Raw genomic sequence first — 26,616 nt, 5'->3', positions numbered from 1 at the left:
CATACAAGTGCAGACATACATTGATCAAAAACATATTCATATAGTTTAATTTAAGATTTAAACATGCACACCTCCTGCATACATCAATTATAGTAGATCAATCAATGAGTACATCATATAATAATCAATTAGATCCAATCATTGCAATAGACACAATTTTTGTAATTTTATGGTCCAATCAAGGGTTGCTTTGGGTGATCCTAAATAAATTAAGATTCCAATAGATGTTACATTGATGATAGAATGATAATTGTTGAAATGAGGAGCGATGAACCCCTTTTTTTTTAAATTAAAAAAAAATTAAAAACACATCCCAAAAGAAAATCAAAGAGAAAGATCCTAGTGCCAAATGAGCTCGCTCTCAGGAACATTAACTATGTTAACAATAGATAAATTCGGATTTTCTATGAATTAGGAAAATACAATCTGAACTTGCATCGATGATATCTAAGGCTCTCAATAACGAAATCGAGTAAATTCAGATTCTAAATAATCTACTCGATGGGATCTACGTTTTATTAAGTAGGTGCTCAGACCTAATTCTGACTAGAATGTTCTGTAAAAACGTTTTAACATTGATGTCCCAACATTCATTCAGCAACAATTCCAGATTTACATATTGAACTTGCATCAATGATATCTAAGGCTCCTGATAACGAAATTGATTGAATTCAAGTTCTAAATTAATCTACTCGATAAGATCTATATTTTATTAATAGGTGCCCAGACCTTGTTCTGATTAGAATATTCTGTAAAAACGTTTCAACATTGTTGTCTTAACCTTCATTTAGCAATAATTCTAGATTTACATATTGAACTTGCATCGATGATATCTAAGGTTCCCGATAACAAAATTGAGTGAATTCAAGTTCTAAATTAATCTACTCGATGGGATCTACGTTTTATTAATAGGTGCCCAGACCTAACTATAAGTAGAATGTTCTGTAAAAATATTTTAACATTACTGTCCCAACCTTCATTAAGCAACAATTCCAGATTTACATATTGAACTTGCATCGATGATATCTAAGGCTCTCGATAACGAAATTGAGTGAATTCAAGTTCTAAATTAATCTACTCAATGGGATTTACATTTTATTAAGAGGTTCCTAAACTTAATTCTCACTAGAATATTCTATAAAAACGTTTTAACATTACTGTCCCAACCTTTATCATTCCATCATTTTCATATGTTAATTTGAATCTTTCATTATTTAGGGATGATCAAAAAGTGACCCTTAATGGGATAAAAATACAATACCCAAAATCATTCACAATTAAGTCACAAAAATAAATAAATAAATAAAATAAATCGAACTAAATAAAAAAAAATTAGGTCATCCTGGCAATGCTCCCATACTTGAAAATTTTCAAGTCTGATCCTCAATAGTCTCCAACAGAGTCGCCACTGAAAGTGCCCTCGATTTGCGAGGTGCACGAATCCGTTTTTGACCCTTGAGGTTTGGGAGTCGCCACCTAGTTATTATGGTCTATGAACCAAACTGACTCTAAAACGGATAAAAAACTAATCTACTACAGAAAAACTGAATCCGGAGATCACATTACGGGGTTGGAAGGTGTTAGGCACCAAGCCCGTCCAACCAATGCTGGTCTCTACTTATCCCAAATAAGACTACATTGCTAATGGCAAAACCTAGATAAAATATAATAGAAATGTTACCTTCGATACGCAAATGTTCTATTCCCCTCAGATCTGGTGAAACTGCTCCTTGTACCGTACTCATTGCTTCGTTCTGTCTCCAGATCTGATTTCTGATCTCCGAGGCAAGGTATCTCCTTTTTGAATATGGATACTTCGAATTTGTTATGGATTTTAAGGTATTTTTGAAAGGCTTCTAGGTCTTTTTTAGGCTAAAATCGAAGTATGGGGGTTAGGTAAGGAGTTGGGACTTCAAAATTAGGGTTTTAGGGAGGTTGTGGAGGCTTTTTTACCTACTTTTTCTAGGATTTTTTCTTTGATACGAAAATAGGGTGTGGAGGCTCCTATTTATAAAGTTTTTTAGAAGCATTAGGGTTTGATTATGGTTTCTTTTGAGTTTTAATTAGGGTTTTGACTTTTGTCTTATGAGATTGACTTAGCCTTTAGGGTTTTAATTAGGGTTTTGACTTTAGTCTTATAAGATTGACTTGATTAGTTTAGATTAGAGTTTTGATTTAGGGTTTTGACTTTAGTCTTATGAGATTGACTTGATTAGTTTAGATTAGGGTTTTGATTTAGGGTTTTGACTTTAGTCTTATGAGATTGACTTTAATATTTTGACTTTAGTCTTTCTTGGTTGGCTTTTAATATCTTGACTTTAGTCTTACTTGATTGACTTTGATTTTTGGAGAACCCCTTTTTATTATATCTTTAATTCTATGGGCCCCCAGATGGAGGGGTCCTTGAATAAATATCTTGGCAATCTTCAACAATTTTGCGTGAAAGCCCGATTGATTGATTTTTTGGTTCAAAATTTTAAATTAATTTTATTAATGTTTCACTTTACATTATTTAATATTTTATTTATTAATTTTAAAATTTTTAATTATTAAATTTGTGAAATTATCGTTTTGCCCTCGGAGATGATTTTTTACGTTTTAAGTCGTTTTTCAATGTTTCAGGATGTTTTGGAATCAGTTTTTCATAAGGAATTCAATGGGAATGTTGGTTTTTATCATTTATGAAGTTTTTTGTATGAAATGATCGTGAACTTTATGAGTGGCATTTTCGTAATTTTGTCGAATTCTGTTAAAATTGACGAAATGATTTATTTAATTTCGATTTGTTATTTTATGTGTTTGAATGAATTTTCCTAACCGTAACGTAGGCTCTAGAGGTGTTTTTATGTTAGGGGTATTTTGGTAATTTAGTTGTTTGAGTGATTTTTATCGTGAAGCTTCTTTTTGGTTTGCAAGATGATGATTTCTATCTTTCTAGGGTCGTATTTTCCCAGCATAGCGTGGTTTCTAAAGTTTTGTTAGTTCGAGATACCTCATCCGGATTTCTGAAACATATCTGATAACAAAATAAAGCATTGGAATAAACATCCATCATTGGGAACTGTTGCGATCGGGTTGACGAGTTGATTAATCAGGCGAGTGAAAAAATGGGGTGTCTACACCTGATGACATAAATCATCATAAGTATGGTGGCCGTTCCGATGATATAAATGGTTTGGGTGTGTTGAGTTATGTTATTCATTTCATTTCATGCATTCATCGCATAATTTACTTTGTGATATATGCTTACTTGTTTGGTGTTTCTACAATTTGGATATGTTTTTAATGTTTATAGTACATAAAAATTTGCTCGTAGTCTCATCCTCATTAACATTATAGGAATAAATGGATGGCATATTGAGCTAGTTTTAGATTTAACGGCGAACTCGAATGAATCATGTCTCTATGTTAATTGGGCTTTAATTGGACTCTTTAATTAATATTTATGGGAGAGATGGTACCCATGTTGCCATCATACTTTTCTCTTAGATGATATAATTATTTTTCTTAATAAATCAATGTAATAAAATTGTTATTTATGTGATAATGCATGTTTAATATATCTATATATAGCTTATGACACAAAAGTTAAAGTTTGCGTGCTTTCGAATTTTGAATTGGATATTTGGGTCGGATTTTGGATTGAATTAATAGGTTCAAAATATGGATAAGATATTTTTTAAGGGTGTATTAAAGAAATTATAGGTGAGGCCATCTCTGTCCAAAAATATGAGTTGCTATAGCAAAATAGTCCTATTTTGAGTATTAAAAAAAAAGTGGCCCCTTTTTTGCCATTGCCATAAACATCTAGAATTTTTATGCTAAAAGTGTACTTTTTGGAAAGGTTAAGGTAAAAAACACCCTTCATTCTCTATCAAATTCTACCATCTTTAAACTCTTTAACCTCCATGGTAAATTTCTTCTAATAGATTCAACTTTATCTTTTAATCCATTGTCTTAACTAAGGATTAGAAAACCCTTGTTTTTTTTACCCAAATTTCAATATTTTCTACTTGTACAAAATTCTATCTCATCTTGAGGTTTGAGGGTTGAAACATACATAATCTTAAGGTTGAAAATTATTACTTTTGAAAATGAAAAATCAAAGTTGAATATCACTGATTTTGATGAAGAAGCCGAGGATTTTTTTATTACATGGAAAGTCACAAAATTCTCAGAGTAAGGGACTGGACAATTAAATCGATTTATTAGTGAATTAATCGATGATTCATGAAGTACTTCTGGAATATGGTAAAATTTTTACAATTCACCCTCAAAATATTATTTTCTTCAATGTCATCATTAGTATATTTTTTAATTTTTTCCATTATTTTACAAAAAAAATTGAATTAAATTCAAATAATTAAATCCGGTCCAAATAATTAAACAGGGCTTTCATTACTATAATAGGGAGAAGTGTGGCTATATAGGTTATTTCTATTAATAGGGGTATTTTAAATATTCTCTAAATTCTGTAGGTTTATATCTAAAGAGAGCTTCTATTGCCATACCAACTTTTTTGTGAATGCCACATCAAGATGCGTGCTAATTCTTTGGTGATTTACACAGGGAGATCGACTAGTTGCACACCATTGATAGCTGGTTGAACACTAGCCTTAAAAATAACCTTATTTTTTATAACCTCCTATTTTAACCTATCAATTGCACTTCATTATTGGTCTCGTTAATTCGTTTTCTTTGCTCGTGTACATCGTACGCATACTTGTTATACATCCAAGTATTTTTTACACAAATGATTAAACCAACAATAATTTATGTGAGCATAGTTGAAGAAGAGCAAAAAATAAAGAACAAAGGAATGCAATATTTTTATTTTACTTTTGAGTGCAATAATCCAGATGGAAGTGCAAAGGGAAATATTCAAGTGATGCAGTGTAATTAGTAGTGGATGGTGTGCAACTAGTTAAATCTTTTTTACATTTGAATTGGTTTGGAAAAAAAATCTCTCTACCCTAAACATCCATCAACTTAGGAGAGAGAGAGAGAGAGAGAGTAATGGAGCCGTTAAATTCCTCGGTTGATGATGTGGCAAGCTTGCGAGGCCTTCGCATCAAACTCGGACTACGCGGCGAGCGTTTCGAATCTTTTCTATGACTTGACGGTCCAGATTCAAAGGAGGACGTATACTCTAGGTGCTTAAAGTTTCGTTGTTTTCCTCATTTTAATCCAAGGTTGTGACGAAATCCCTTTTACCCTAAATTGTGAGCGATTTCTACTCTTCCTTTTCATTCGAGGTATGTATTTTGATCCGATTGTATTCGTTCTAGTTTTTGCTTAGATCATCAAAGAGAATAGATTTTAAATTTTTTGTTTGGGAAAATTAGGGTTTGCTTGGCTAGAATGATTAATCTTGGGTTCTTCAGAACATAAGAAAATTATGCTTAGGGCATTACTTCTGTTGACAGATTGCTTGGGTTCCATGATTTGCTAGATTTTTGTTTTAATTTTGATCTTGGATCAGCTTTGAATTCGCATATATTTTTCTTTGTTTTTTATTTTTATTTTCTTGATTAGAGATTTTATGTGGTTTGTGCTCTGAATATTTTCAGTCCTGTTTGAATAGGTGCCACAATACTTGAAACTTTCAACTAAACAACCCATAATAATGCAATATGGCCATATATATTTAATTTTTCTTGAATACTAGTATTATTTTAAGTTAATTTTATCAAATAGTGTGATGGTTCGGATTCTTGACTTTACAATATGATCGATGCTCTTCATGTGCAGTCACGCTACTTTTGCGGGATTCATTACTGTTTGCATCCATGACTCGTATTTTCTGCAACCCATATTTAATTGGTTTGCTAAATAATGCTTATAAAAAAAATTGGTGTACTAAGTAAGTAGCTTGCTTAATGCTGTACAGTAATTTTCCTTCGACATCGAAACTTTTGGATCATTTGGTGATGGAGCAATCCCCTTGGGTTAGTCAACTCACCATAGCTACTAATTGGATCATGCAAGCAATTATTTCTGAATCTGGACCACCCCATAGGTTTGTATGAGTTTGACCTTGCTTCAATCTTGAAGAGAATGATGCAGCCATACTCTTCCAACGGCATATCAATCTTACTTCGAGAAGTGAAGGATAAATTCTGCATATATTCTTTCTCAATATATTAAACATTAAAGTTGGGCTCTAAAAGGGTTAGAGGAGGACTGGAAATAACATGGATGGACGTAGCAAGAAAAGATATGAAGGAACATTACTTGACTGAAGATATGGTTCATCATATAGGGTTAAATGGTGAAATGGGTTATATGTTGAATAACAGTAGATGGGTTAATTTCTAGTTTAAAATTTTGATTGGAGAAGCCTTTATTCCTGTGTGAAATTTATAAACTAAAATAATGGGGGAACTAATTTAGAAGGGTGCTAGTTGGTAGAGCATGCAACAAGTTTACAAACAACAACAAAGCCTTATATTGAAGATTTGGGGTTAGCTAAACAAATCTTGTTTCGCGCAATTCGATTATGTTCAAAGTTATGTCTTTTGTTTCGACTGTGTTGTCACGTGCGGTCAGAAATCTAATCATTGGACACTTATTTTTTTTTAAACCCCCCCCTTTCCCCTATAATTAGAGCACTCGAGCCCTTTATTCTTCTCTTACCACACATGTCCATTATGTTATAGACATTCTAGCAATCAACATAAAAAAATCTCTAATCTTTCTACTTTTGTACTCAATTCTTCTTCTTCAGTCTCTTCTTTTTTATTTTACCTTTATGAATTGAGACAAGCTCAAGACTCTCAAGTCCCAAGAATTCAAGCATCAAGCCTCAAGTTAAGACTCAAGAGACATTTGAATTCAAGAATCGAGTTTCCAAGAAGAATCGAGATTCAAGCTTTGTTTTAATATTCAAGATTCAAGACTCCAAATCTCCTACACCCAAGTCATGGCTCATCCATCATTTTATATATTTTTTTTCTCATTCCCCATTCTCAAATCTCACCTCAACTCTCAAGATTGAGGTATTTATGTACTAACTAAGTAACTTGCTAGTTAGTATAATTTTCTTTAATTGTTTGTTACTTTTTATATTTTATTTGGTTAGTTTAGTCGTTTTAGTTTCCTCCTCTTAGTATTTTGTAGTTAGTTTTTACTTAACACTTGGTTACCCAAAAAAATGGTATTTAATTTAACACGTGTCACTTACTAGTATACTTCAATTATCTAGAGTCTTAGAAACTATAGTAATTGTTGTTTTTGACCAGTGTTATTATTATCACATATCGCATATGTTGTAGCATATTGGTCGGCCATTTTTAAAAAAACATTTTGTTCAAAAAAAAAAAAAAAAGAAAAAAAAAAGTAGAAACATGTAAATAATCTAAAAGATCAACCTAGGTTGTTAAAAGCGCTATGCGGGGCCTAGGTGACAAAAAAAATAGTCATTTTTTTAGTTCTATTAAAAATAATGCAAAAATTAAGAAATAGAAAAAAAAATAACAATAAATATACAATTGCCAAGATAACATCAACTAATTAGCAAACTTGCAAGTCAATAATCAATTAAAACCCAACAAGTCAACCTAACATTTGCAATTTAAAATCCATCAAAGTAACAATTAAGAAGAATATGTAAATAGAGTATCTTCAATTTAATTTTCATAAATATCAATTAAGTTAACAAAAATCCTCTAATCTGAAGTCAATAATGTCCTCATCCCACCAATTGACCGGGGCATTGGCACCACCATCATCGTCGTCGTTGTTGTCATCTCCCTCCTCCACTTGAATAGTAGGCCCTAGCTTTCAAATTTGAGAAGTCTTAGAAGTATAAATACTAAAAAGATTTTTTTTATATAAAGCCCTCAAAGTTTTGTTGAATATTTTCGACATCCCTATGTTTAAAACAAAAATCTAATAAGACATCCTAGACCGTGGTCTTTTTGAAAAGACTAAAGAATTTTTAAAAAAAATCCCACTTTAAGTGTTGGGCACTTGAGAAGGTTAGGCGGCCGCTTCGGCACCTAGGCCCCGTTTTTGACAACTATGATCAACAAATCTTTATGAAATGTAAGTAAAAACATCAAATCTTTATTAAATGTAAGTTAAAAAGTTACAAATTAAATACTATATTCTTTGATATTGATAATTTGCATCATATTCCACACAACCATCTTTGATCCATTGGGGGACAACAACTTATGTACGACTGCCGTCTTCACCATCATCACTTCCATTCCCATCATCATCTGAATCACCTTCTTCTACATACATCTCTTTCTCTTTTGTTTATTCGTCATCTGATCTCACTAAAATTTCATCTATTTCCAATGTTGCTTCAACTTCATCTTCATCGTCTTCTTCGTCCTCAACTTGTTGTCTTGAGCGTCTCCCCTTCTTCTTTGCTTTAGCTTTCCCTAGGTGTTAATGCAAAAGCTATTTGCTCAACTCGGGCCCAAGTCAAGTCTTCTCCTTCAAACACCATCTCGTCTCTTGCATCAGTGAGCTGCAGATGATCTCCACTCAGGTCTACAATGGAGATAGGGTCGTAGAATCCCATATTGTCCTTCATTTGCTTGAATCATTCATGCAATATTTGATTGTATTGCACGAAGACCAAGTCATTGAGCTTCTTTTGCTCAAATCTATTTCTCCTTTTTGTGAATCTGTTCAATATATAAATTTTTTTAAGTCAATACTTAATAAGTAATTAAGTATAAGAAATTATTAAAATAACAATTAATAACTAATAAGTTAAGATGTTAGTAAATACCATCTCAAATGTGTTCTAATTATGTTCGTATCTTGATGCCGAACATGTTAGGCTAAGTAACCAATCTCTTCAAGGTTGGATCTTTTGTTAGTGGATCAACTCCATATTGTAACCACCAATCGGCTGTATCATTTAGGTTATTAGTAACTTGTAACTTATAATAAGTATTTTAATTTTAAAAGAAAATAAAGGCAAGGTGTATATTAATTTTTTCTAATTATTTATTATACTTGGAATCTTCATGGTTCTATGTCTCTTTACGATCCCCCTTCTGAAAATCCTTTCATAGTTCTTGTATTGATTTAGCTACGACGAGATCCTATCATGTTTTTCCTGCTAAGGCTTAAAATGGGTCAAGTTCGGCCCGAATATGTGTCTACTCATATCCATATCCAAAATTTTAATTCGGGTTCAAATTCGGATATGCATCCAACTAACTCAAATCATATCCGAATTTTTTTACCTTCATCAAACCCATATCTGGATTCGGTCTGATTGAATTAATTGATTCGGGTCGGTCAGGTCGGGTCGGATAATTTCGAACTATTACAAAGTAATTTATTAAAAAATGTGGCTTAAAATGTGATTTGAACTTAAGACCTCTCCCCTATTGAAAAAATGCTTTGACCACTACACCTAATACCCATTTGTTGATAAATGATAGACTAAAAAATATAAAAATATAACATATACAACATACAAAATAATATATCATTTGGATATAGGGATGGGTCTGTATCCGACTCGGGTCAAGGGATATCAACCAATCGGATATATCGGAGAAACCAAATATGCTAAAAATCGGATTCAGATCACTCGGATTTCGGATAAAATCCGACCCATTTTAAGCCCTACTTCCTACATTGGAACCATCCTTTCCAAGACATCAAGGAATCCAACCATATACGTTAAATTTGCCTCATCATGATTGGTGGATTGGAAGTATACGACTGGATTAAGGATGTAAGCAATTGGATATAAAGGAGATGACATTTGATTATGCCATCTCTTATGTATGATGTCAACTACTTTATTATAATTTCCTTATTTATATTTCTTTTCGTCGTTCAAAGAGTATTGTGGGGCCTATTGCCATTTGCCATTTGCCATTTGTTGGGGTCTATGGAAGGAAATGAATAAGCAGATTTTGAAGAAAAGGAGTCACCTTTTGAAGAGCTCAAGTTTAATGTGTTGGGGTTACTCTTCCATTGGGGAAAGGTTTCACAAGAGTTTAAGGGTATTTTCTTTGAAAATTTTGTTGTTTGATGGGATCTCGTTTGTAACTTGGGAGATTAGTGGCACCTTTAGTGGTGTTCTTTGCTTTTCCCTCTTTTTCATAAGCTTTGCATTTTTGGGACTTCTTGTCCCCTTTCTAATGAAATTCTAACTTATCGAAAAACTAATTTCCTTATTTATATTGATTATTTATTCTTAATTTTATCAATTGTTTTTTCTATAAAATCATAAATATAACCTGTGGGTGACTTTCCATCGCAATCTACTAATTCAAGCATAGTAATTAAAGGCATGAGATCTCTAAGTTCTTGAACACCCTTCCAAAAGTTTTGGGACAGGATAGTTTGGGCAACCAATTTACCTTCAGTCATTGTTTTAATTCTCATTTATATGAGCACGCATGTTTTGTAATAGTAAATCATATGTATACATAAAAACAACTTTTCTAGCTTTAGCTATACGCATATGCAATTTACCCATGCCTTCTAATATGAGGTCGATACAATGTGGTGTACATGGAGATCAATATAAATGAGTCTTTTTGGCCGTTAAGAGGTGGCCGTTGGCCCACATAGGTGTCAACATTGTCCATTACAACTTAGACTACATTCTTTTCACCAATTTCTTCAATCGTCTTATCTAACAATTGGAATAAGTACTCGGCTGTGTCAGAATGGGCTGAAACATCCACAGATTTAAATTGTTCCTATAAGACAATTAATTCAAAAATTAATTATTGATCGCCCGGTTCTTTCTGTCCTTCCGTCGGTCATTAGAGCACATCCATAGGTTTTTCAGGATTCTTGGTATTCAGTAACTAAACTCTACCTCCTTTTCTATACATAAGTATTGTATTTCATGGTATGAATGTAGTTTAAGTTCAGATCCAAATTGTTTAATTGCTTTGAAGCTTTTTAGTTTGTGGTATTGAAAGCAATATTGGCTTGGTATAACCATTTTGCTATGTATTGAATGATAGTTTTTTTAATCTTTAGTACTATGTTTTTTGGTTGTTTGAACTGGACCTTTACCCTTTACTCTTTGATCCACATCCTCTGTATTTGGTCTACACCACTTATCAAGTGGACCATGTGCTCAAGCTCTTCAACGGGGAGGAACCGGTGGTTGACTATATCCCGTTGATGTAGGAGGAGTATCATATGTAACAATGTCATCGTCGTCTTCATCCATCCCACTACCTTCCATATAACTTTCTATGTTTATTGCATCATATTTTGTTTTAGACAACTTATCTGTGTATTCCATTATCTCCCTTTGGACTCAAGTCTAACTTATATGACCTCGCATTTGATCCTTACATATGCATTAGATGTTTGTGGTGTGCAATGCCAACTTGACTTATGTAGCCACAGAACTCACAAACTACTTCATTTTTTTGTTGCACTAAGGTAAAACCTGTATTTCCAATCAGGATCATTAGAATTTGACCTTATGGGAAGCGTTTGCCGACGAGGAAGACATGGTAGTAAATTAGTAATTGTTAAGTGTGAATGTGTTATATTCTAAATTCTAAATTTCTCATTTCTAGTTTTAGTAGTGAAGTATCTAACTAAGTGACAATGACAAACAACTAGTCAACTAGTAATATAGTTTGAGTTTTGTAAGAGTCTACTTTAGGTAATTGAAATGTGACACGTTCTAAATTTATGTAGTCAAATATCTAAGTAAAAACTAATTAATCAACATTATAAAAAGTAAAATAATATATAAATACCTCAAGAATTGAGATGAGATTGTTTAGAGAAAAATGAGAAGTAAAGATGATGATTTAGAGTCTTGATTCTTGAGTTGGGATCGAGATTTGAGTAGGAGAGGAGACTTGGCTTCTTGGAGAAATGGTGAATTTTATTTTGGAGTCTTGATTGTTGAAGTTGATTCTTGAATCTTGAATATGTAAAGCTTCTTGAGTCTTGAAGTGGAATCTTGATTCTTGAATGCTTGATGCTTCTAGGAAAATCGGTTCTTGAGTCTTGAATTTTGATTCTTGATTTGAGGTTTGAATGCTTGATGATGCTTGATCTTGGGAGACTTGAGTACTTGACTTGAGACTTGTGAGTTGAGAATCTTGAATCTTGATCTTAGGAGTTGGGAGTTTGGAATTTGGAATTTGAGTTGACTTGAGTTGAGAGTCATGATCTTGTCTCAAGACAAAAAAAAGTAAATAAAAAGGAAGATTTAAGAAGAATTGAGTAAAATTAATAAACATGTTGAGAAATTTATGTGTTTTATTGCTAGAATGTAGAGAGAACAATGTGTATGTGTTGTAAGGGAAGAGTTGACAGATGGAATGATTGGTGTTTAAAAGTAAATAAATAAGTGTCCAACAGTCAGATTTTTGACTGTTGGAGTGTGTGCCATCACATATACCATACGTGATTGCATATTGAGTGCAACCGAAAAAAGTCAAGTAGTTTGTGAGTTGTGTGGTTATATAAGCCAAGGTAGTAGTGCACATCACAAACAATTTTTTTTTCATATGCTTGAATCAGTCGCGAATAGCTACACTAGAAGTCTAAAGGGAGATAATAGAATATATGGACAAGGAGTCTAGGAAGAAACAAGATGATGCAATAAACCTAGAAACTTATATAGAAAGTGGTGGAATTGGTGAGGATGACATTGTCGCATATCATTTTCTCCCTATGTCGACGAGACAGTATCAACCATTAGTTCCCCCCCTCAAAGAATTGTTAAAAGAACTTGAGCACAGAATCAATTGGACAATTTGAATCTAGCCTTAAATAATGTTCATACCATGAAATAAGAGAGCAAGTATATGAAAAAAGAAGTAAATTCTATCCAAGTTTTAATTATGGAATATTGAGAATCATGACAAACCTATGGATGGTACTCTAATGGCTGATGGATGGCCAAATAGAACTTGCCGATCAATTATTAACTTTTTAATTAATTGTCTGATTGGAACAATGTTTATTAAATCCGTGGACACTTTGGCCCATTCTCACACGGTTGAATATTTGTTCCAATTGTTAAATAAAACAGTTGATAAAATTGGTGAAAAGATGTTGTCCAAGTTCTAATAGATCATGCTGTTGCCTATATGGTCGTAGGTCGCCTATTTATGGATAAGATGTTTCGTTTATATTATTCATTGTGTGCAACACATTGCATGTAACTCATACTTGAAGATATGGTAAATTATACATAAATACCATAACTAGGGCTAAGAAACTAATTCCTTTTATGTACAAACATGTTTTATTATTACAAAGAACGCGTGCTTATATAAATGAGAATTTGGTTCGACCTACAATCACCCATTTTGCAACTGTCTTTTTAACACTGCAAAACATTTATGGAAAAAAGACTGAACTTAGAAGCTTTGTAATGTTAGTCGATTGGAATAATGGGCCCTGATGTAAGGAGGTCGAAGGTAAATTAGTTATCTAAACTATCTTGTCCCAAAACTTTTGGATAGGTATTGTTAAAGTATTAAGAAATTTCACACCTTTAATATCTATGCTTTGATTAGTTGATTACGATGAAAAGCTACCAATGGGTGTGATAGTTATGATTCTATAGAAAAAATTAAGAAAAACAATCAGTATAGAGAAAAAAATTATAAGAATGTAATAGGTATTATATATAAAAGATGGGACAGTCAAATGTTATCTCCATTATATTCAGCTTCCAGCATCCTTAATTCGACAATGTACTTCCAATCCACCAATTGGGATGACGTAGATTCAAGACATGTGGTTGTATTCCTCGATGTCTTGAAAATAATGGTTCCAACGCAGGAAGACAAGATAGGATCTTGTCGCAGCTAATTCGATAAAAGAACGACGAAGGGATTTTCGAAAGGGAGATCATCAAGAAACAGAGAACTTTGAAAATTCCAAGTAAATATAATAGGAAGTTAGAAAAATTGAAACATATAATTTGTTTGATTTTAGAATATTTATGTATTGTTTGTAACTAACAACTTAAGTGATATACAACCGATTGGTGGTCACAATATGGAGTTGATCTAATTACAAAGGATTCGTGCTTGAAGAGATAAATCACTAGAATTATTGGCCTAACACATTTTGCATCAGGATGCAAAAGTAATTAAAGAACCTTTGAGATAGTATTTAGTATTTACTAATCACCACTTAGAAGTATTACTTAATTAGTTTTTAATTTTTGTTAATTGTTAATTTGTTTTACTAAGAACTTATAAATTTTTGATGTGTTGAATAGATTCACACGAAAAAGGAGAAATAGACTAGATGAGTAGAAGCTCAATGATACAAGTTGAGATCGTATTGAAGGTGATTCAATAGAATGTCTGGTTAAACCATGCTCAATTTTGGAGGATGAACATGCCTCTTGCATAAAACAAGAATTTAATTTTGTTTTTTTTTCATCCCCTTGTCAAAAAAGTCCATACATATTAAAGATTCCCAATCCAATTTGGAAATTACCTATCACACCTACTCTTATTGCAACTCAACTACTTGCAAAACTTAAAAAAAACCTACTAACACTAAAACTTGTTAAATAAAATACTTAACTAATAAAATAAAGCAATAAAAAAGTGACGCATATATCTTCATTGATCTCCATATGCCAGCTTAGCAACCGTACTATTCTCTCCTTGCAAGCCACGTTCCTTGAGTTGCATCATTCTACATCCGTTGAGAAGCAACCTTGTCCATGCTGAGGAAAATTTAGAGTACTCAACTCTAAATGCTCAAATATTGGATATAAACAAGTAAACAAATTACTTGTATTATACCTACAATAAAAAAAAAATACCACTCATGATTTGAAGAAGAAAATAAAACTCTTTTAAGAAAACACAATTTTTACACTCACTTTCTACAACTTCTCAAAATCTCTTTTACTTACTATTTTGTTACTACTTGATTTTTCTCATAACTTGATGCAAAATGAGGAAAACTTACTCCTATTATACTAGTGACACTTCCTTAACCAATGGTTAGGATTTTGCCAACACACTTTTAATCTACTGATTACAATTTTTCACCTAGAACTCTCTACCAAAATATCTACCATTCTAGAATTTTCTACTTTTATCTCATCCAAAAATATCTAGAGTTTTCTCTACAAAGATTCTAGAAATTAGATTCTATATTGTCATTGCGCTTATGTAATAAGTTTGGGCTTTTCTCAATTGGGCTGGTGTTGAATTTTAAAACTCCCCCTCAACACCAGTTCTCACTTTTTGCACCATGTTGAAATGATGACGAAAGTTTTTGAACTTGTCAGTACTCAATCCTTTGTAAGCAAGTCAACAACTTGATCATCTGTTTGATTTGCCTCATTTCAATTTCTTCTTGAAGAACCTTCTCTCTAACGAAGTGATAATGCACTTCCACATTTTGTTTTCGCATGAAAAATTGGATTCTTTGCCAAACTAATTGTTGATTGGTTATCACAGTATAACGGAGTCGCATAATTTACTAGTTGATTTAGATTATTCATCAGCTGTATCAGCCACATACTTTCTTGAGCTACTATTGCTACTGTTTGGTACTCTGCTTCTGTTGTTGACAAAGACACAGTCAGTTGTCTCTTGCTATACCAAGAAATCACTTCCGATCCAAGAGTAAACATATACCCAATAGTTGATCGTCGAATGTCGTGATCTCCTGCATAGTCAGCATCATGGTAGCCAATTAGCTTGCAATCTTCACCTTTCTTGTACAAAAGACTATAGTCAATTGTACCGTTCACGTATCTCAGTATTCGTTGGACTGCTTTCAAATGTGACTTCTTCTGATTTTGCATGTATTGACTCATTACACCAACTACATAAGAAATGTCAGGTCGAGTCAATGTCAAGTAGATAAGACTACCTACCAATTGTCGATACATTGTTGCATCTTCCAAGTCTTTTCCTTCATGTGCACACATCTTAGCATTTGGTTCCACCGGTGTTGAGATCAGTTTGCATTCGAGCATCCCGAACTTCTTCAATAAATCTCTAGAATATTTTTGTTGATGGAGAAATATTCCTTCTTGTGTACGATCAACCTGTAGATCAAGGAAGTGTTTGAGTTGTCCAAGTTCCTTCATTTGGAAACGAATAGATAAATTCTCTTTTGTTTGAAGAATTGCTGTCTCATCATCACCGTTTATGATTAAATCATCCACTTACACAAACACGATATAGCTAACTTTCCTCCATTAACTTTAACAAACAAGTTGGAATCTGTAGGTTTTATTGAATAGCCACTTTGGGTAAGCAATTCAACAATCTTACCGTACCACGCCCTTGGTGCTTGTTTTAATCTGTAGAGTGCTTTTCGCAGCTTACACACATAATCAAGATGATCTTGGTTTTGAAAATCCATTGGTTGAATCATATAAATCTCTCGATCCAACTCCCCATGCAGAAAAACATTCTTCACATCTATCTGCCACAAGTTCCAGTCTTTGTTGGCTGCAGGTGCTAGTAGGACTCGTACATTTGTTAGTTTTGCCACCCTGACCGTCTGGCTCTGATACCAATTGTTGAGGAAAATTTAGATTACTCTACTCTAAATGCTCAAATATTGGATATAAACAAGTAAACAACTTGATCGTTCATACAGTTGATGAACGATCTACATCAACCAGTAAATTATGCGGTTCCGTTATATTGTGATAACCAATCAACAATTCGTTTGGCAGAGAATCCAGTTTTTCATGTGAGAACTAAATGTGTGGAAGTACATTATCACTTTATTAGAGAGAAGGTTCTTTAAGAAGAGATTGAAATGAGGCAAATCAAAACAGATGATCAAGTTGCGGATTTGCTTACAAAAGGATTGAGTATTGGCAAGTTCGAAAACTTTCGTTGTTAGCTCGATATGGTGCAAAGAGTGAGCTCATGTTGAAGGGGAGTGTTAAAATTCAACACTAGCCCAATTGGGAAAAGCTCAAACTTATTGCCCAAGTGCAATGGTAATTTAGAGCCCAATTTCTAAAATCTTTCTAGAGAAAACTCTAGATATTTTTGGATGAGAGAAAAGTAGAAAATTCTAGAATGGTAGATATTTTGGTGGAGAGTTCTAGGTGAACAATTGTAATCATTAGATTAAAAGTGTGTTGGCACAATCCTAACCATTGGTCAAGGAGGTGCAACTAGTATAAATAGGGGTGAGTTTTCCTCATTTTGTATCAAGTTGTGAGAAAAATTAAGTAGTAGCAAAACAGTAAGAGGTATTGAGAGGTTGTAGAAAGTGTGAGTATTTGTAAAAGTTGTGTTTGTTTAAAACAGTGTTATTTTCTTCTTCAAATTGTGAGTGATATTTTTTATTTATTGTGGGTATAATACAAGTAATTTGTTTACTTGTTTATGTCCTATATATGAGCATTTAAAGTTAAGTACTCTAAATTTTCCTTAATAGCCCACAAGGTTGAAGGAAGGAAATTTGCACTCAAATTGATGCCGTTCAACCCACGAGGCATCATCTATAGGAAGACAATCCCATTGCACTAATAGTTCTTCAATCATCTTCTTCCATTGACGTGTCCAATGGTAGTCAAGGATGGATAGAAGAATGGGATCAATAACTCAACTACCCAAAATTGCTAGAATTGTTGGACTAACCACAACATCGGGACAAACAAATTTTTTTAGAAGAGAGACATGAAAGATTGGCTGCAATCATGTATTAGGTGGAAGCTCCAAGCAATAAGCTACCTCACCAATACGTGTAAGCACTTTAAAGGGCCCAAAGAAGCGAGTTGCTAATTTTTGATTTGTGCGACAAAATAGTGAAGATTGTTGATATGACTATAACTTAAGAAAAACTATGTCACCAACCTCGAAAGAACGTTTCGAACGGTGGTGATCTTGTTGTTGCTTCATTCGATTTCTTGCCTTATTGAGATTGTCCTTGAGATCACGAAGAACATCATCCCTATCTCGGAGTGCACGATCAACCATATCTACTACAGTGGATCTGGGTACATAAGTAGAAAGAATTAGTGGAGGGCGCTTGTATACGGCCTTCAAAAAGGAGTCATTCTAATCGTGGAATGAAAAGAAGTGTTATAACTCCATTCAGCCCAAGGAATCCACTTGGCCAATTGCTTGGGTTTATCACATACAAAACAACATTGGTAAGTTTCAAGGCAATAGGTTTACCCTTTTGCATGGGAACAACTCTAATACCGTGCCCCGAAGCATCATATTCAATCTCGAACGGTATGGAGAAATATGGAAGTGCAAGCACCGGAGTAGTAGCCATAGGCTTTTTTAAGGCTTGCTTGAAGGCTTCCTCCGCTTCATCGTTCCATACAAATTGATCTTTACGTAACAATGCAGTAAGTAGAACAACAATCTTTCCATAATCTCGTACTAAGCGGCGATAATATTTCGACAAATATACTTAGATCGGCAGCAACCCCATTGGTTGAAATGATATGGCCTATAAGTATTCCACTTCTTCTTGTCCGAATGCACACTTTGATTTTTTATTTTAACAAATAAGTGATGTGTGCGAAGTACTTCGAAGTGCATCCTTAGGTGTGACAAATGCATGGACCATGATGGGCTAGAAATCAATATGTCGTTGAAGAACGCCAACACGAATTGGCGAAGGAAGGATTTGGATTAAGGGTGTTTAGGAGGATTCAAATTCATATAACAGGGTTTATAGGGGTTAGGTTCTTCGGCTGAAACTAGGCAGCCTTAGGAGGGGTCTGGGGTTAGTTTGTAAGCGTTACTAAAGTTGGATGATTGTTTAGGAAAAGCTTATAAGATCTGCAGTTGAGCCAATTGGGTTTAGGCTAGGAAATAATGTCAAAAAGGTTAATCTTGGGTTCTGGAAAAGGTTGGCAAGGGTTCTTAAAGGATAGTTTAGATGTGTTTTAGGAATCAATTGGTGAAAAATTCTCTATTAGCCATACAAAAATAACAAAAGTTGATGAATGGAATACCCTTACTAATGGAGAATTTGTCCCTCTTATTTTCATCTCTCGCAATTTCACAAGTGAAATTTGGTCCCATTTTTTGTCCTTTTTGTTGTAAAGTGTCTAGTTTCTTATGGGTGTGTGTGTGTATGTATGAGGATATACTTGTGAATCTGTGATCTTCTCTTCATCTTAATATACAAAGGCTAATTGGGTCATTGCCTTTTAAGCATGTTTTTCCCAAATAATCAAGTTGGTATCAGAGCTAGGGTTTCCCTTGTTTTTTTTTTTTTTGTTGTGCTAATGTCGGCTGCAAACCTCCATTGACGAATGCTTTCGATGGATTTTCATCCCTCGAGTCTCATGGACTCCTCAGATCTGGATTTTGAGGTCATTTGATGTGGTTTTCAAGAAGTAGTTTGTGAACTTGCTGTCCTCGATTTACGTGTTTTGTTGATATCTCTTCTTCCAGCTCTCTAATTTCATAATCCCTTGAAAGGGTATGTCATTTTTGGTTGTAAATCCCATCTACAACCTTCGATTTTTGGATCATCGATGTTTGGCTCTTAAGAAACCCATGTCTTCATCATGTTTTGCTATTTTTTAGCTTGTGTAGCTCTTTTTGGTTGTCAACATCTTGCTCCTTGATTCTCTTTGGTTATCAGCTTTATCTAGGATCAAACATCTTGCTTTCTTGTTTGACCGATTTCATAATAATAGCTTTTTTAATGAAGTTCTTTTGTAATGGATTCCAAATACCTGTAATTTTCTTGCGTGGAGTCAAGCTGTTACTTTTTACATTGGGGGTTGATCGAAGATGGATTATGTTACAGTGGATACTTCTCGGCCTACTATTGATGTTAGTGCTATTGCTAAGTGGGATTTTGAGAGTTGTATCATTCTAAGCTGACTTTTCAACTCTATGGAACTCTAGATTACTACCAACTATATTTTTTATGAGACTGCTCATCAGGTGTGGACCTTACTTTCACAGATATATGCCTTAGTTGAGAATGATGCGTGAATCTACCAAATTTATTCGTGAGTTAGCTACTTTTTAGCAATGAGACCATTCTGTTTATGATTAATAAAACGTCCTCCAATGCCGTTGGGAGGAACTAAGTTAATATGAGCATCTTTTTGAACTCCAACCTGAGTCCGCTAAGATTGTTACTAAGCGGATTGAGCATCGCTAGATCAATGATTTTTTAGGAGGTCTTCGCACCGAGTATGAGTAGTTGAGCACTCAAATTCTAGCAACATCCCCCATTCCTCCACTTTGCACCATCTATGCCACAATTTTTAGAGAAGAGTGTCGTGCCGTTATGTCTTCAGGGACTTACTCAGTTGCTCCTCGGGATCATATTGCTTTTGCTTGTGCTTTTCATTATCTTATTCTTCTTTTTGTTGGACGTAGTTGAGGGAATGATCGAGGTCATAGTGGCCATGGCCGTGGCCGTAGTCACTCTAGTAGTATGATATGTTCTCACTGTGGTATTGTGGGGCATGACCATGCTCAATGTTATTGTTTCAATGATTATCTTGAGGGCTACCGTTCTCGTTCTATTGCTGCTGCTACCAATGATTCTACAGCTGTTGATACTTTCCAATCCGAGTCTACGGCTAATGCTTTGAGCTCGATGAAAGCACATATGACTGAGGTTATGCGTACCGCATGTTACTTTGTGTTGAGATGCGGCTTCCATCCAATCCCACTACTACTGCTACATCTTCTTTTACAATTGACCCATTCTCATCTATAGCTTTTGGTATTCATGATTCCTCAACTTATGCAGTCATTGCTGCATCATCCCTTACTTAGTGGGTCATAGACTCAGGAGTCACTGACCACAGACGGGTGAGTCACAAAGTCATTCCTTATATTCTCCACCTTCCTCTCCGAAAAAGGTTCGCCTTCCTAATGGCTTTTCTACACTTGTCACTAGGATAGGAACAATCCCTCTCTCTTTTTCTCTCTTTGTTTCATGTTCTACATGTTTCCCATTTTTTGACTAATCTTCTTTCTGTCAATAGTCTTGTTAAACACTTAAATTGTTGTGCAATTTTTACCCTACCTGTTGTATTTTTCAAGACTTGTCTACGAGGAGGATTGTTGGTAGGGGTGTCGAGAGAGGAGGCCTATAGTACTTGGACACTTGTCCTTCGACTTTTGCCGTTGCCGCCGTTACCAATGGCGACCCTTTTTTTTTTTTTTTTTCCTTTTTTTGTTGATGCTAGTGTGGATATTTTACATTTTTGGCATGCCAAGGTTGGGAACATTGGCTTTCAGACCTTGTGTGCTTTAATTCCAAAATTTGTATTTTTGTTCATCTAAATTTCAATGTGCGATTTGTGAACTCACTAAACATGTTAGAAATATTTATTCTTCACGCATGCATTGTTGTAAGTTCATGTTTGAGTTGGTTCACCTCCGATGTTTGGGGTCCTTTCCCAGCCATATCTCTTGATGGTTTTCGCTACTAGGTTACCTTTATTGATGACTACTCTTGTGCCACTTGGGTTTACCTTATGAAATCTAAGGATGATTTTTTTTTTTTTTAAATTTCGTAAATTCCATACTATTGTGTCCACTCAGTTTGGTATTTCGATTAAAGTTCTTCGGTCTGGTAATGGTGGTGAGTATTGGTCCACTCCCTTTGTCCACTATCTTCTCGACCACGGTCTTATCCATCAATTTACTTGTACCCCTCAACAAAATGGCGTTGCTAAATGTAAAAATCGTCATTTAGTTGGGTTGCTAGCTCTTTGTTACGTGGTATGCAAATGCCAGGACCAACTGGACCATGGCTATACTTATTGTTTGTTTCTTGATTAATCGTATGCCTTCTCGGATTCTTCATAGACATACTCCATTCCAGACTCTTAATCCCGGGCGTCCCATTTTCCTATTGAGCCATGTGTTTTTGGTTGTACCTGTTTTGTTCAGGATCTCTGTCCCACTTGTCATAAGTTAAACAATAACGTGGTTCGTTGCATTTTTTGTTGGTTATTCTAGTATGTCTAAAGGATATTGCTGTTATGATTCTACATCTCGTCGATGCTTACTTCCATAGATGTTACCTTTTTTGGGGATGTTCTTTACTTTTCTAGCGATCCTTCTATCCCTCTTGTATCCTTGCTTTTGCCAATCCCAATTGATCTTCCTCAATTGAAGGAGTATCTCACTTATGTTCATCGCAAGTGACTTGGTTCCTCCTCTCATGCATTGCAACCACCTCTCAACGCAGGCACCTTTGGTAGGTCTTTCTCACCCTATTAACTGTACCCATTGCTTCTCTTATTCCTATTGATGCTATTAGTCCTACTGATACTATTAGTCTTGCTGGTACTTCTGCTCTTGTGTAGCCTATTACTCTTCGTAAGGGAGTTTGTAAGTGTGTAACTCCTAACCCACTTGCTAGGTATGTTTCTTACCAGACTGTTTTTTCTCCTTATCGAGCATTTCTTTCTATTTTTGACTTTGTGACTATCTCCCACGCACGGTTTCTGCTGCTCTTGGTAATCCTGCATTGAAAACTTCTATGCTAGATGAAATGACTACTTTGGAAAGTAATCTAACATTGGATATGGTCTTTCTTCCCTCTAGAAAGAAAACAATGGGTTGTCGATGGGTCTTTATTATTAAGCATAACTTTGATGGTAGTATTGCACAGTACAAAACATAAACTTACAACCTCGATTATGATGCCACCTTTGCTCCTATGGCAAAGTTGACTTCGGTTTGTGTCCTTTCCATTGCAACTAATCAAGATTGGCTTCTTTTCAGTTAGATGTGAAGAATGCCTTTCTTCATGGCATCTCACAGAAGAGGTGTCTATGGAACCACCATCTAGGTTTCTGCTTCAGGGGGAGTCCATGAAGAAGGTCTGTAGACTAAAGAAGTCTTTATGGTTTGAAACAGTCACTTAGAGCTTGGTTTCATTGCGTCAGCAGAGTGGTGATGAGCATTGGTTTTCGAAGATGCCACTCTGATCATGATGTCTTTATTCATTCTGGCTCCATAGGTTGTACTATCTTCTTAGTCTACGTTGACGGCTACTTCACCTATGGATCTAAAGCTATCTATACATGAGATTGAGGATGATCTTCTTCTTGATCCACATACTTATCAAGGACTTGTAGGTTGGCTGATTTATTTCACGCTCACACGACTAGATATTGCCTTTGTTGTGAGTATGGTTAGTCACTTCATGCATGCTCCTCGTCTTACCCATCTTGTAGCAGTTCATTGTATTTTTTGTTTTATCAAGTCCAGTTTGAGCTGTGGACTTGTATATCATTCTCATAGTCATTTGGATCTCACCGTTTTTATTGATTTTGAGTGGGCAAGATCTGCTTCTGATCGTCTTCGACCTCAGGATATTGTGCCTTTTTAGGAGGCAATTTGGTTGCATGGAAAAGTAAAAAAGCTACCAGTGGTATATTGCTTGAGTGTTGAAGCTGAGCATGCTATTGCTCATGGTACATGTGAGCTTCTTAGGTTTCGATCTCTTCTAGGTGAGTTAGGATTTCCTATCAAGAGATCTATGCCGTTATATTCTAACAATGAAGCAGCGGAGAAGATTGGTTCTGATTCTATTCTGCATGAGCGAATCAAGCATATAGAAGTTGATATACACTTTTTCCATGGAAAAGTCTAAGTTGATTCATTTAGGTTGCAACATGTCTCTCTTCCTCTCATCAGTTGTCGGACCATCCATCCTTTAAGATGTCTAGGGCTTAAAACGGGTTGGATACGGTCCAAATATAAGTATGTCCATATCCATATCCGGATTTTTTTTATTCGGATTTATATCCGCACCCGACTTGGATCCTAATAGCTAAAACTATATCTGAACCATTTTACTTTTATCAAATCCATATCTGGATCCGATCGAATTAATTGATTCGGGTCAGTCGGGTCGGATGATGTCATACCATTTAAGATTATTTTAAATAAAATTGCTAAAATGTGGTCAAATGGTAACTTGAACTCAAGACCTCTCCATTTTAAAGAGAAGTCTTGACCACTACACCCAACTATTGTTGGTTGATGGAAGATAACTTAAAAAATATAAAAATACAACTTGCAAAGTAATATATCATTCGGATCTTGGTGGATATATAGGAATGAATCCGTATCCAACTCGGATCAAGGGACATCAACCCATATCCGAACCATTTTTTAATTCGGAAATACTTGATGGGACCAAACCCTCTAAATTTGGATTCGGTGCACTTGGATTTTGAATAAAATTTGTCCAATTTTAAGCCCTAAAGATGTCATTGTCAAGCTGGGCATGTTTGATGTTTATGCTCCAACTTGAGGGGGAGTGTTGTAAAGTGTCTAGTTTCTTGTGTGTGTGTGTGTGTGTGAGGATATACTTGTAAATTTGTAATCTTTTCTTCATTTTAATATACAAAGGCTAGTAGGATCATTACCCTCTTAAGCATGTTTTCCCCAAATAATCAAGTACCCATATTTTATGGTGTTTTTCTGCTAACTTGATTTCAGCCTTATATCTTGGATGACCAATGCTTTTAGCTCTTGAATGAGGATTCTTTTTGGTAATTGATCCTTTTTGTTGGTTGTTGGAGTATATGGAGGGAGAGGGATTAACAGGCTCTTTGAAGGGAAGGAGGGTCCAATTCAAGACGTCATCATCTCGGTCTTTGGCCTTATGCATTGTTTCATTCCCTTTTGATCATACAACAGAAGTTAGTATATGCCATAAAATCCTTGGTCTGTTTCTTAAAGGTCTGACCATACCAACTCTCAAACATCAACAAGACCGAAGAAAGAAAACACACCAAAAAGTGAATAATAACATAAAATGTTTGTGGAGATCTTGGGGCTTCTCTTCTTTTGGTGCAAGAGGAGTAAAGACTTCGATGGGGTATTTTTCAAGGATTTTATTTTTAAATGGGATGCTTTGTGTACCTAGTTGGTCCCATATTTAGTGGGGTGTCCATCTATGTTTTTTCTTTGTTTGCCATTTTTCATTTTTGGTTTGGACGGTTGTTTTCTTGGAGGATTCCTCATCTTCCTTTCTTCTTCTCTTAATGAAATTTTATACTTAAAAAAACCATAAAATGAGACCATAAAACATTATGCAATATTGCATTGGATTAGGATGTGATTGTCCCAAAAAAGTATAATTTTTGCATATTGAACATGAGCAAAGTGGTGTTACTGTAAAACATATTGCTTTGGTACAAATTGAGGGCTCTAAAAGTGTAAGAATAGAAACAAAAATGATACTGAATAACATAATGAAACATGCCTTGAATGGATGTGCCGGTTCATGTTATATTTAAATGGCGAAATAGGATTTACGTTAGAAACCCAAATATTTGGGATAAGGTGGTGTATAAGATGATGAGGTTAGATAACTGCACTGTGTAATGGCTTACTCTCCATTATTATTGTCTTTGTTAGACCGATGGACCAAAGGTTCTTAGGTGTTAGGATATCTAATTTAAAATTTTTATTTTAAATAATAATGCAGGATGTCAGAACCACCTTTTAGACCCAGAGAAACGCTTCTTGAGAAGCAAAAATACTTCCAGAACATTCACAAACACACTTATTTGAAAGGACGATATGATAAGATCACCTCAGTTGCTATTCCTCTTGCATTGGCGTGTACTGCTGGAGCTCTCATTGTGAGTTTGTTTTTTCAACTCATCCAATAAGTTGAAGTTCTCATCTGTTTTGATGTACCATGTTATCCAAATTCTCATTAGAAGTGTTGTCTTTTTCAGTTGCGAGGGATCTACAACATGTCTCATGGGATAGGAAAGAAGGAATGAGAGTTCTCTCTCGTTATCCAATGTAGGCTTGTGTAAGGTGTTCGCATTTCAGGTTTCAGAGATTTTTATGGATTTGAACGTTGTTTTTGATGTGTTCTGTTTTTCTAATTCCAATAATGGTTTAATCTCAGATTACAACTAATGATCTGAATATTTTTCTACGTTGGGGTTTTTTTTTTTTTTGGATGCTCATGCATGGTGAAAGGATGATTGAATCTCGTATTTTACCATGTGTTCTTAATATTTCTATTTTATTTTCTCTTTTTAAGTGTTCACCAGCAGATCAGGTCATGCAAGTGCAAACCACCTGGTTACATATGCAATGCACAGTCTGGACTGGGGGGGCATTATAAGGTTGAACAAGTCGAAGGAATGGAACAGAGTGAGTGTGGGTGTGCCTTAGCCCAATGTGATCATAAACCAGCTCAGCTATCCAGATTGCGCTACCCATTGGTAGGACTGGCGATGGATTGATTCGGTACTGGATCACTATCACACCATTGCCAATCCGAAAAACTTTACCATGTGAACCAAATCCGATCCGTCCCTATCGTATCAATAAATCCCTGGACCAAATCTCATCCAATGAAGCCTTCATTTGAATCAAAACCGATCCGATCTGAACCGAACCAATTGAAAAATTAACGTTTTCAAGAGAGACCAATTGTGTTTCTAACAAATATGTTGTTCAACGCGAATTGTGTTTTTGCTAAATTGCGATGACCCTAAATGAAGTGGGTGTTGAGCTTGGGCTCGAGTTTTAAGGCTGTTTAGCTGGGATGGTTTGGATTGGATCATAAATTTTGTAGACCTACACCGTATCCTGATTCAATTGCTATTTTTTCTGGTCGTCGTCATCATCATCATCAAAACCTAATCCCATAAATGTAGGAGCTTAAAACACCTGGGCTGGGGCTCTTGGC

General features: G+C 34.9%; 1 protein-coding gene across 1 annotated transcript; it reads left to right on the top strand.

Annotated features, from left to right (window-relative positions):
- The first annotated feature begins 5,096 nt into the window (after positions 1-5,096).
- Positions 5,097-25,921, top strand: LOC147384508 (uncharacterized). Its single transcript, XM_086425191.1, has 3 exons — positions 5,097-5,255; positions 25,390-25,546; positions 25,646-25,921. Exons 2-3 carry the CDS (start codon positions 25,391-25,393, stop codon positions 25,691-25,693), a joined length of 204 nt encoding a protein of 67 aa, XP_086281317.1. The 5' UTR covers positions 5,097-5,255; position 25,390; the 3' UTR covers positions 25,694-25,921.
- Positions 25,922-26,616: the final 695 nt, after the last annotated feature.

Source organism: Akebia trifoliata, chromosome 15 (assembly GCF_017979445.1).
Source record: "Akebia trifoliata isolate Shusen 1 chromosome 15, ASM1797944v1, whole genome shotgun sequence".
Classification (NCBI taxonomy): Eukaryota; Viridiplantae; Streptophyta; class Magnoliopsida; order Ranunculales; family Lardizabalaceae; genus Akebia; species Akebia trifoliata.
The sequence above is the reverse complement of the archived record's forward strand: the minus strand, read 5'-3'. Positions and strand labels throughout refer to the sequence as shown.